Raw genomic sequence first — 11,380 nt, 5'->3', positions numbered from 1 at the left:
AAACGCGGGGGCAGCGTGCAAGTAATGGAGGTCTCTGCTCATAACTGAAGACGTCAGTGATGTTATCACCAGGGGGCATGGCTGACAACCTCTCACACAGTACACAGGCTGGTTGTCAGTTACAGGACAGGGCTGACAACCTCTCACACTTCATACAGGAATCAGCAGAATTGAAGATTTTGTGACTCATTTTATTATTTTCCTATAATCACAGTAATACTCAGTGTAGATCCCCGCAGCATCTCGTCTCCTGATCACCAGCTCCTTGTGCCACAGTTCGCAGCAATCTGATTGGCTGCAGTCACTGACAACTTTGCATTTTTTTGAGGTTTGATTCCCTGAAGACAGAAAATGCTAAAGAACTGCACCTCGAAATCCTGTCCGGCACTGGCGGGGCGTCTCGTGGGATCAGTCTGATGTTTCCTCACTGGACGTCGTCACCCAATGACCAGTAACACCACGAGATCATCCAGAACCCACAGCTGGCGGGAGCCGTCAGCCTGCAGCGGGGGAGGCGCGTCTTGAGAATCGAGTTGTTTCTGCCTTATTTTGATTTTAATAAAATAGACATTTTTTCCTGCAGTAAAAAATTATAAAATCATAGAGAGCTGCTCCTCCACGTTGTGTCCGGAAACGGTCCGGATTCTTTGTCCTTCATGATTGGCTATAGATTTGCTGCCCCCCTCCAGTGTGATTCACAGTTTTGTGCCACCAACCCAAAAAATACATTCAGTGTGAGTGAGGACCCCACCGCGGTGACTGCAGATAAGGAGAACTCCCATCATCCGGGGCCTTGGCCTCAGTGCTGAGCGCAGAGTAAGAAGAGGAAATGTGAAGATGTTGTGGTCCTGAAAGGCGGCTCCGCGTCCCATCCCAGAGGGTGGTGGCGTGGGAGGCTCTGGGTACCGTCCCAGAGGGTGGTGGCGTGGGAGGCTCCGCGTCATGTCCAGGAGGGTGGTGGAGGGAGAGGTTTTGTGTCCCAACCCAGAGGGTGGCAGGGGCTCCGTGTCACTTCCCAGAGAGCAGCGGCGGCGCATAGTGAGACTGGCACCGGCGTAGTTCCTGCTGCAGCTGCTCCTTCAGGGTGGTGATCTGGTGATGACAGAGACAGCAGATGATACAGATGCAGGTCCTGATGGCACCTGCAGGGAGATGTAGGCCACCTAGTTGTGAGTCTACCTGTTCCTCCAGGCCACGGATCCGCTGGCGGTGTGCTCTCTCCCTGGCATCCAGCGTGCGCTCTGCCTGGGTCTGCGCGCTCCGCAGTCTCTCAATCTCCACCTGCAGCTCCTGCCGATGCCGCGCAGCCGCCTCCATCAGGCTCTGAGAATGCGTCTGCTCCATGTCTGCGATCTGCGCCTGTGTGAGAAGCGGGGGATGGGATCACACAATGCTCAGGTGCAGCTCACAGCAGGAGCCAAATCTATGGGCAGCAAGCAGCGGAACAGAGAGCTCTGAACTACAGGAAGCACGAGACTGAGATCGGCGAAAGGGATGCGGAGCTCCATGTAGCGCTGAGGAACCATCGCACTTCAGTCACCTCCAGAGCTGCACTCACTATTCTGCTCTTACATTGAGTCTCATCCTCTAGTCACTTCTCCTTTTCTCTTAGGTCTGACCTGTCTCGGCTGCTGTTCTCTTTGTCAGCTGGACTCAATGGAATAACTCCGCTTGCAATACCTTGTGAAATCTCCATGTTCACCTGGCAGTAGAAATGTCTTTTTTTTTTTTTTTTTAACCATGAACACTTTACAACAATTTAGCATTCAATCATTGTATGTTCTCCAAGAACTGATTTATCAGTTGGGGGTGGGTTGTGGTATTGCAGTGTTTTCCTGTAGGTTATAGAGGGAAGAGTAATAATTTGAGAAGGTATTGGCGATTTCCTTAATGTTATATATTATGTTTTTTAGTCGTCCTGTATGTGGGATAACCTTAGTTTGGTCATTTTGGCTTTGATTTTGATGGCTAGTATTTTGCCCGCTTTGCTTCCCTGCCAGTAATATTTGGCTTTACTGTTCCGTAGCTTGTGCTCATATTTGTGTTAGAGCAGTTGGTATAATTCATACCGTAGCTTCTGTAGTTTTTGGAGAATTAGGTTTGTGCACCTCTTCTAGTGCGGTTATGTTTTGGTTAATTTCCTCTAATTGGCGTAGTCTCGTTTTTTTTTTATTTTGGGACGCTATTTGGAGCAGTTTACCCCAGATGTCGCCTTGTGAGCGCACCATACTGTAGATACGGACACATCAGGTGTGTTATTAATTGTGAAATATATTGATAATGCTTCCTGTAATTAGGGCCTAATGTTATAGGATGTGATTAAATATTTACCCTCCATGATTTGGCAGGAGACGGGGCGTGCTCCGACCAGGTGATGTTCCCTATCATGGCCGTTTGGATACCCTGTAATAACCATTTATCTGTGACCATTAGATCAATCCTGGAGTAACCTCTATGTGAGTGCGAGTAGAAGGTGTAATCCTGCTCGGAGGCTGCAGGACCAGCCATCCTTAGTGACTACCGCTGACATCACTGAGGACATATATAAATCGAAATGATATGCAATGGCTTACTGTATAGTTAATTACACAGCAGTAGTTATACCAACGGACCCGATACAATTTTAATTGATACAGTGGTATATATCTGCTGGAAACGGTGAATGTCAATGATTTTACAGAAACCGACAAATGAAATATTATATATAAATGTTTTGAAGATTATTTTGTTTTAAAACGATGTGTACAGTTTTTTTTTTTACAATGCGATTTTAACTTGAGATTTAACATACAGCAGTTCTCTCTATGTAAAAGCTCATGTTAAAGTCGCATCGCATAGGGATTGCATACACACGTCATATGGATGTTCCGTGGAAAAATCGCATTACACTCGCATAGCACTCGTCCGTTTTTTCGGTCCGGAAATTGGACCTTTTTTTCCTCGCAAATGTGTATGTGCCCTTAGAAACAGAATCTGCTTGGAGTTTGGGGTGTAAATGGAGAAAATTGTGTAGGTTTTGTTATTTATGGTGCAGACTAGGATGACATACCTGCCCTCGTCATCCACTACGCTGGTGATTAGCTGGAAGTCGACTGTGTTCTTTATCGCAATTACTACTCCCCTCTTTTATGAATTGCATGGGAAGTTCCCATTCTGCAGTCTGGGGGTGTCCGTGCTATTTAGGTGGGTTTCCTGAACACATAGTACGTCGGCTTTTAGGGATTGCGCCTCTTTCCATAGAAGGGATCTTTTGAATGGACTATTCAGTCCTTTTACATTAGTGCTGGAAATGTGAAGAACCATATACAAATTACAGATAAAATCTGTCACTACTAGACAATTAAGGAAAAATGGATGAATAACAAAAACCACATTTGTAAAAAACTGTAAGAGTTTCAAAAATAGTTCGGTTCTAAGTGAACCTCCTGGATATGCTCCGCTCTCCAGTATATAGTGGGTGGTATTGAGGGAAACGAAAATTCTCCTCTCATGCCTCCGCAGACCATGGTGTAAAGAGTTTTTTTTCTTCTGCTTTCTTGCTCATATCCACTCTTTCCTCAATGTGGGCGGCGTCCTCTTCTATAATGGGGAGCTGGTATCCTCGTCCACATTTGCCAGAAACCACTTCTGTAGCAGAGTCATGGCGCCTCGGGGGGGAGGAGTCAGGACCTGTGTGGTTCCATTCTTGGTGATGATCAGCTTCACCGGGTAGCCCCACTTGTGCGCGATCCTGTTGTCCCGCAGGATCTTGGTAGCTGTGGAAAATTCCCACCTTCTGTTCAGGGTGATGGTGGAGAGGTCTGTGAACACCAGGATGCTTTTGAATCTCTCCGGGAGCTCCGGTCCACTTGCTGCTGCTATACTGATGGCTTCTTTCAAGTGGTAAAAGTGAAGTCGGGCAATTACATCCCTGGGCGTAGAGGCGGGGGCACTTCTGGGTTTGGGGATTCTGTGTGCAGTCTATTATGAGGTCTCGCTGTTCCGCCTCAGGGAATAGTGCGGTAAAAAAATCTGTTAGGAACTCCTTAAATACGTCTTCAGCAATGCTTTTAGGTATCCCCCTGAAGCGCAGATTGTTGCGCCTGGAGTGGTCCGCCAGCTTCAGTTTTAGGCAGGATTCACACTTGAGAGAAACTCGGACGAGTCTCACGTCTCAATACCCGGCACTGGCACCAGCACTCAGGACGAGAGTGTGCGGCTGTATGTATTTCTATGCAGCTGAGTGCCCTGGTCCAAGTGCCGGGTATTGAGACACGAGACTTGTGCGAGTTTCTTGTGTGACCCCGGCCTTAGAGCGGTGATTTCCTCATCTGCCTCATTGTGAGCATCCAGTAATTGGTTGTGGGCTGTGAACTCCTCCAGCTTCTCCTCAATAGGGGACAGAACAGCCCATATGTGCCAATGTCTTTCTGTAGTGCAGTGAAGGCTGAGGTGATGTCGCTATGTATAGCCCGCTTTCATCGATCTCCTAGCAGGGATTTCAGTGTGGCCTCTGTGATGGGAGTGGAGCTGTGCCTGTGTCAGGTGCCACCACTTGCAGTTTGGCGCCTGATTTTCCAGGCTCCTGGGTGAAGATCTGCACGATTCCCCCTATGCCTGCTCCATCACGCTGAGGCTCCTCTCCGGTGAGGTCTAACTCGGTGTCAGTTTAGACACTCCCAGAGCGCTTCACACCGCATGGCGAGTGCTGGGGCGACCTTGGATTTTCCCTGGCGCCAAAGACCGCGATCTTGCCCGGCGCTGCTCTCTTGATCCTAGTGATGCGCCCCATCACCGACTGGAGTGTGCCTGAGGCTACGGTAAGCGTTCTGAGAGGGTTTCCCTGCCGTCTTATGCTGCTGTGAGCCGCTGTTATTCCGTGGAAGCACGGAGATAGCGGTGCCTGCTACCACTCAGCTCCTCATCCGGACACCCCCCTCCCTTGGCAGTAGAAATGTCATTGCAGCTCTAGCTGTGACTGGAGTCTGATCTACAATGGAGGATTTACACTTTTTGGAGGCACCAGCAGGAGTGGATCCCAGACTCTGCAGATCTCTGTTCCCGGTGGAAGCTGCGCCCCACATTACATGGTGGGGGAGTTGGGGGAAGCGCAGAAAACATTCTGTGACAGTCGGGAAAGAAGAGGGTGAAGATGGCGGAGACGGCGGCGCTCACTCACCAGACTGATGGTGATCCTGCGTCTAACCCTGTGCAGCTGCGCCTTTGTGGTATAACGGGCGGGGGAGGGGAGAAAGAACGACATGAAGCAACCACTAGGAAGACGGAGCCCGTCCCGCGTCGCACTGCGGCCCGGCCACATGCACACACTGCGCCTACCTCCAGCGCCTGCACCTGGCTCTGCGCCTCCGCCAGCTCCTGCTCCACCGTAGTCAGTGACCGATCCAGGCGACCACGCTCAGCAGACAGGCGCAACGTGTCCTCCGCCGTCTTCAGCTTCTCTCGCTCTACCTGGAGGAAAAGACCACCGGCGGCATCACACTACAGCACATCCTCCGCGCAGAGCGGCTACTCCAGACCCCCGAACAGAAATCTACACAGGGGGCTACAACTGCAGATCAAGCTTCCATCGCAGAGAAGTCAGGGCATGCGCAAATGACGACACAGCGGATTCTGCCGAAGAAAGCGCCAAAAAGACTGAACACCCCCACCCCCCGAGGCCATAATGACAGGACCTCGCTCCGCACTAAGTCAGTGGAGGGGACGACAGGACCGTGCTCCGCGCTAAGTCAGCAAGGAGGGAGGGACGACAACGGAGATACGTCGCACTTTTGATAAATTATTCTTCGGCCCTGCAGTGCTGATGTCGGGGGTGCTGGGCGCCCTGAAGTGTTGATGTCTGGGGGAGGGGAGAGGGGTTCCGGCGACCCTGCAATGCTGGTGTCGGGGGGGGGGGGGGGGAGGGTGCCGAGGGCCCTACAGTGCTGATGCTGGTGGAGGGAATCACTCCTCTCACCTTGTCCAGAGTCTTCTTCAGGGCATTCTTGTCCTTCTCCAGCCGCAGAGATGAACGCTCCATCTCCCGCTTCTCACCCTCCAGCTGAGCCACCGCACGCTGCAGCCCGCACAGCTGCTCCTGCAGGACATTGCGCTCTTCCTGCAGCTTCTGGAGGTTACTCAGAGAGACACCATCACATTCCTGACGCTGCCGAAGAAGCTGTGAGAAATAGAAGAGGAAATGATGGGGGAACGCATAGGGAAGCAGGACCCCTGCAAGCAGCGTGAGCGGTGACCGACCTCCTGCAGGTGTCGCACTTGTCCTTCCAGCTCCTCACGGCGCAGTTCTCCATCGGCCATTTCGTCTTTTAGTTCCTGCATCTGCTCAATTAACCCTGCATTCTGCTTCTTCCCATCTGCCACGGCGAGCCGCGCTGCCTCCAGACGTTCCTGGGAAATCATTGGAGACCTCAGCACATTACTTCCATCACAGAAGCAATGCTCTGCAGCTGGCACACAGCACTAACCTGCAGGATGCGGCGCTGATGGTCGCTGGTGGTCACCATCTTCTGCAGATGCCCCATCTTCTCCTGAAAGGAGCTGCTGCTGGAGTTACTCTCCGACAGTGCGGCCGACAAACTCTGCACCTTCTCCTTCAATGAGTTCTCACTGTCCTGGACCCTCCCCAGTGTCGTGTTCAGGCGGTCCACACACATTTGCAGAGCGCCCACCTTCACCTCACTGTCTGACACCTGGAGAGAAAATAGGGTTGTCAGCAGTGAGCACGAAACCATCCATCCTGCGCAAGATTTACATGCTATACCTCAGAGCTGCACTCACTCTTCTGAGAGTGCAGTCACTGTATCATTTCCTTTACACTTCACAAATACTTGTTACTTCGCGTTTATGTCACAGAAATTCCCAGTAAATACACACAAGTCTATGGGTGTAATGTGATAAATGTGGAAAATACTTTTTCTAAGCACTGTATGTAGTCCAAGGAAATCCTCTTGGGGGGGTGTTCTGTGTTGCAGTTTCCCGTGTTACCTGCAGTCCTATGTAAATGTGGTGAACACACAGGATATGACAAGCTCGGCTCTTCTACATCTGCGTACATCACCTGTTTCTGCAGCCCTTCTATCCGCCGCTGCATTTCTTGCATCTCAGCCTCCCGATCGGCCAGGACCAGTCGGAACCTCTGCAGTTCTCCTTCCAGTCCTCTCCGAGACAGCTCCAGCTTTGTGTTGCGATTCTCCGCAGCGTCCAGCACTTCCTTCAAACGCCTTTTGTCGCCATCAATTTTTTCTTCGTTTGCTTTCATTTTATTTATTTTTTCCTGATGCAAAAATTAGAGGATGAACACACTGGAGAGTACAAGGACCCAGCGTCAGGCATGGTACGAGTATCCCAAAAGAATCGGTCCCCCACCACATGGGGCCAGCGCCCACAGTCGGTCCTCCAATACTGGGCACTATGTATATGTATTGTCCTGTTACCTGTGCCGCCCGCTGCTCGTTCTCAGCCGCCTGCAGGCTCCGTTCCAGGCTGGCCACTTTCTCCAGTGCCATCTTGCGCTCCCTTTCATAGCGTCGCAGCGATTCCTCCTGCAGGAGGAGGGTGGTCTGCACATTGCCGAGCTTCCCGTCTGTGGTGCGCTTCCCTAAAAGAATATTGAGAAATTTATCAGACAGGAGGTCACAGCGGAGCCTCTAATCATATCCCCCGCATGGCACCACCACCCCCAGCCCAGCGCCCCAAGGCTCCTCACCCTCCTCCACCTCTGACAGCACTTTCTGCAGCTGCTGCACCCGGGTGGTTGCTCCATCCTTCTCGGCCTCCATCTCCACCATCTGACGAGCTGTGGCACCTGCCTGAGTGCGCAGATCGTCCTGACAAAGAGACAAAGGATTGTACTATTTGCACAAAGTCCCGGGTGCGGGCAGCGCCAGTCCTGGGTGTGGGCTACAGGTGCCATCTGTAGCTCCTGGTGTGCTGCCAGTCACATGACCAGGGGCCCTCTGTACTGTCACTCAACGCAAGACCGGAGCTATAGATCCAGAGTGATCATACTTAACCCCTTCAGTACGGGTCAGCCGGGGACTGGTTCTCATAGAACATATAAAGAGTTAATACAAGCAGAGACGCCACGTCTTACCCGCTCTCGCTGAGTGTCCCGCAGTTCTTGCAGGAAGTCCCGCAGGGCGCCACGAATCACCTCCGAGTCAATGTCAGCCGTCAGTGGCTCTCCGCGTGTGGGAGATGTTGCCCTCTCGGGGGTCTTGCTGCGTTCCAGGCTTCCTGTGCGGGGGATGGGGCTGCCGCGTCCGTCAGTGGTGGTCGTGTAGGTGTTGTCATAACCTGGGTGAAGAGGAGACTGTGATGTGGGGGGGGGGGGGGGGGGGGGGGTGTCTTTCCAGGATGGATGCTCGGGGCCACCATTATAGATTTACCCTTCAGCGGTGAGAACGTCGTCTTGGGTGAGCCACTGCGGCCCTTCACGGCTGGGCTCGGCGTACGTCCGGCGCGGCCAATTCCCAGTGACCTCCGCAGCGTGGAGTGGATGCTGCCGAGCTTAAACTCCAGCTCCCTCTTCAGCCCCTCGAGCCGGGACAGTTCGGCCTCCAGCCCGTGCACGCGGCCCTCGCTGGCGCTAAGCCTCAGGCCCAGCTGGACGGCCTCCTCCTGAGACGCCAGCAGCTTGATCTCCAGGTTGCGGCTGTTGTCCAGCAGCTTCTTCTCGTTGCCCCGTGCTTCCTCCAGGTTGCCCTGAAGCTCCTTCTCCCGCAGGCTGAAGTCACCCTCCACGTCCAACAGCTTCCTTTGGAGGACGCTGAGCTGTGGGGCAAGGAGGGCACATTACTCATGGAGCAGGACTCCCAGAATCTCACATCATGGACACAGGCTCACCTCCTTCCTGACGGCTTCACGGCCGCTTTCAGTCTCCATGAGCTTCTGTTTCAGAGTGAAACCGTCTCTTCGCGCCTCTTCTTCGCGCTGTTCACACAGAGTGAGACGTGCCTGCACCTCGGCCAGATCCCGGGAACGCTGAGCACCCTCATCATCCAGGACCTTCAGCTGGAAGATAGGGGGTCACAGATGTGGGAGACGGCATGGGCCACAGAGGCAGGTAAACATTGCTGGAAGCTGTAGCTCCACACACTTTAGGGTGCTATGGACTAATGCATCTCTAAGATCACATCAGGACTTCTGGGGTTTCTGCTCCCAATCTTCTCTCTCACCTGTCTGCGCAGATCCTGCAGTTCCCTCCGCGTCTCCAGCCGAGAGCGCTCCACCTCTCGCAGGCTGCTGCGCAGATCCGCAGAGTCCTTCTCTGAAGCTGCGCGAGACTCTTCCAGCACCGAAAGTCTCTGCTCCTTCTCCTCATTAGAGCGCTTCAAGCTGCAGAAAGACCATACAGATGAGGACCCCTGAACCATAGCGCTGCCCCTTATCCTACTGCTCCAGCGCGGCTCCCCAGTGCCACGAGCTCTGAAATGGTGTGTGATGAGACGCGGGGCATGAGGGGAGTTGCGATGGCGCGAGGAGAGTCGTGACGGCGGGGGACGAGGCGAGGAAAGTCGCGATGGCAGGATCGAGTCACGACTGCAGACGCTGGGCACGATGAGAGTTCTGACGGTAGATGTGGGGCACGACACGAGTAATAACGGCAGAGTTACTTCAGTTTATTGCCTGCGTATAGCGCCCTCAGATGGGAGGACTTCCCCCTCGGTGATGTGACATGTCAGGATTCCCGCAGCCACAGCCCACTGTACCTGATGCGCTCACTCTCAGCCCGCCGCACCGCTCCCCGCAGCTCCTCGTTTGATCTCTGCACGGCTTCCTTCTCTTTGAACTCATCGCTGAGCGATCGGCGAAGCTCCAGGACTTCCTTCTTGTGGAGCTCAGCCGCTTCATGACTTTCCCGCACACGACGATGAGATTCGATCAGCTCCCGACGCACAGCGTCTCTGGCATCCTCGACCACACACAGCTGAGTCTTTAGCTCGTCTACCTGCGAATGACCAGAGGGGGGCGCCATGTACTCAGTACAACATGGAGTCTACTCCTTCATTATCACCTCGTCCTCCTCTGCTTACTGTCTGCTTACTGTCGGCTGAACACTTTCCAAGGGAGATTAGTGCTATTCATAGTTCAGGTTCATAGGATCGCCTGCACTGATACACTGTAACGACAGCCCAGCAGACAATTCGAGCTCGCTCACCTCCCGCAGCGCCGACTCTCGCTGTCTCCCCAGCTCACGGATTTGCTCATGGAGACCCTTCAGCTCTCGCTCATGAGACGTCAGAGTTTCTTCGTACTGCACCCGGAGAGTCTTCAGCTCAGAGTTCAGGGTGATGATGCCATTCTTTGGGGGCAGAGGACGGGCAATGAGACACAGGGTGGGCAGAGGACGGGCAATGAGACACGGGGGGGGGCAGAGGACGGGCAATGAGACACAGGGGGGGCAATGAGACACAGGGGGGGGCAGAGGACGGGCAATGAGACACAGGGGGGGGCAGAGGACGGGCAATGAGACACAGGGGGGGGCAGAGGACGGGCAATGAGACACAGGGGGGGGCAGAGGACGGGCAATGAGACACAGGGGGGGGCAGAGGACGGGCAATGAGACACAGGGGGGGGCAGAGGACGGGCAATGAGACACAGGGGGGGGCAGAGGACGGGCAATGAGACACAGGGGGGGGCAGAGGACGGGCAATGAGACACAGGGGGGGGCAGAGGACGGGCAATGAGACACAGGGGGGGGCAGAGGACGGGCAATGAGACACAGGGGGGGGCAGAGGACGGGCAATGAGACACAGGGGGGGCAGAGGACGGGCAATGAGACACAGGGGGGGGCAGAGGACGGGCAATGAGACACGGGGGGGGGCAGAGGACGGGCAATGAGACACGGGGGGGGCAGAGGACGGGCAATGAGACACGGGGGGGGGCAGAGGACGGGCAATGAGACACGGGGGGGGGCAGAGGACGGGCAATGAGACACGTGGGGGGCAGAGGACGGGCAATGAGACACGGGGAGGCAGAGGACGGGCAATGAGACACGGGGGGGCAGAGGACGGGCAATGAGACACGGGGGGGCAGAGGACGGGCAATGAGACACGGGGGGGCAGAGGACGGGCAATGAGACACAGGGGGCAGAGGACGGGCAATGAGACACGGGGGGGCAGAGGACGGGCAATGAGACACGGGGGGGCAGAGGACGGGCAATGAGACAAGGGGGGGCAGAGGACGGGCAATGAGACACGGGGGGGCAATGAGACACAGGGGGGGCAATGAGACACAGGGGGGGCAATGAGACACAGGGGGGGCAATGAGACACAGGGGGGGCAATGAGACACAGGGGGGGCAATGAGACACAGGGGGGGCAATGAGACACAGGGGGGGCAATGAGACACAGGGGGGGCAATGAGACACAGGGGGGGGCAGA

At 54.3% G+C, this 11,380-nt stretch overlaps 1 protein-coding gene and 1 long non-coding RNA gene across 5 annotated transcripts in view; one reads left to right on the top strand and one right to left on the bottom strand.

Annotated features, from left to right (window-relative positions):
• Positions 1-170: 170 nt before the first annotated feature.
• Positions 171-11,380, bottom strand: part of CROCC (ciliary rootlet coiled-coil, rootletin) — a 32,672-nt gene continuing 21,462 nt past the window's right edge. For 2 of the 4 annotated variants that reach the window (XM_073570245.1, XM_073570248.1), the window contains exons 23-38: positions 10,157-10,300; positions 9,708-9,946; positions 9,174-9,333; positions 8,842-9,009; positions 8,385-8,769; positions 8,090-8,292; positions 7,703-7,823; positions 7,431-7,594; positions 7,055-7,270; positions 6,462-6,686; positions 6,235-6,384; positions 5,954-6,154; positions 5,317-5,448; positions 5,159-5,200; positions 1,180-1,359; positions 171-1,092 (exon numbers count right to left, since the gene is read on the bottom strand). In XM_073570245.1, the coding sequence (XP_073426346.1) occupies positions 1,009-1,092; positions 1,180-1,359; positions 5,159-5,200; positions 5,317-5,448; positions 5,954-6,154; positions 6,235-6,384; positions 6,462-6,686; positions 7,055-7,270; positions 7,431-7,594; positions 7,703-7,823; positions 8,090-8,292; positions 8,385-8,769; positions 8,842-9,009; positions 9,174-9,333; positions 9,708-9,946; positions 10,157-10,300 (2,814 nt within the window). In that variant the 3' untranslated portion in view covers positions 171-1,008. The remainder of the gene's footprint in view (positions 1,093-1,179; positions 1,360-5,158; positions 5,201-5,316; positions 5,449-5,953; positions 6,155-6,234; positions 6,385-6,461; positions 6,687-7,054; positions 7,271-7,430; positions 7,595-7,702; positions 7,824-8,089; positions 8,293-8,384; positions 8,770-8,841; positions 9,010-9,173; positions 9,334-9,707; positions 9,947-10,156; positions 10,301-11,380) is intronic. The other 2 variants (XR_012231216.1, XM_073570247.1) reach the window with 2 other exon arrangements.
• LOC141085129 (uncharacterized) lies at positions 758-1,741 on the top strand. Its single transcript, XR_012231217.1, has 2 exons — positions 758-895; positions 933-1,741. It is a non-coding gene; the product is annotated as an uncharacterized lncRNA (long non-coding RNA).

The sequence above is a fragment of the Dendrobates tinctorius genome, unplaced genomic scaffold (genome assembly GCF_039654945.1).
Source record: "Dendrobates tinctorius isolate UK_male_01 unplaced genomic scaffold, ASM3965494v1 ptg000028l, whole genome shotgun sequence".
In the NCBI taxonomy this organism is placed as follows: Eukaryota; Metazoa; Chordata; class Amphibia; order Anura; family Dendrobatidae; genus Dendrobates; species Dendrobates tinctorius.
Note: the sequence above shows the minus strand (reverse complement) of the source record. Positions and strands in the feature narration are given on the sequence as shown.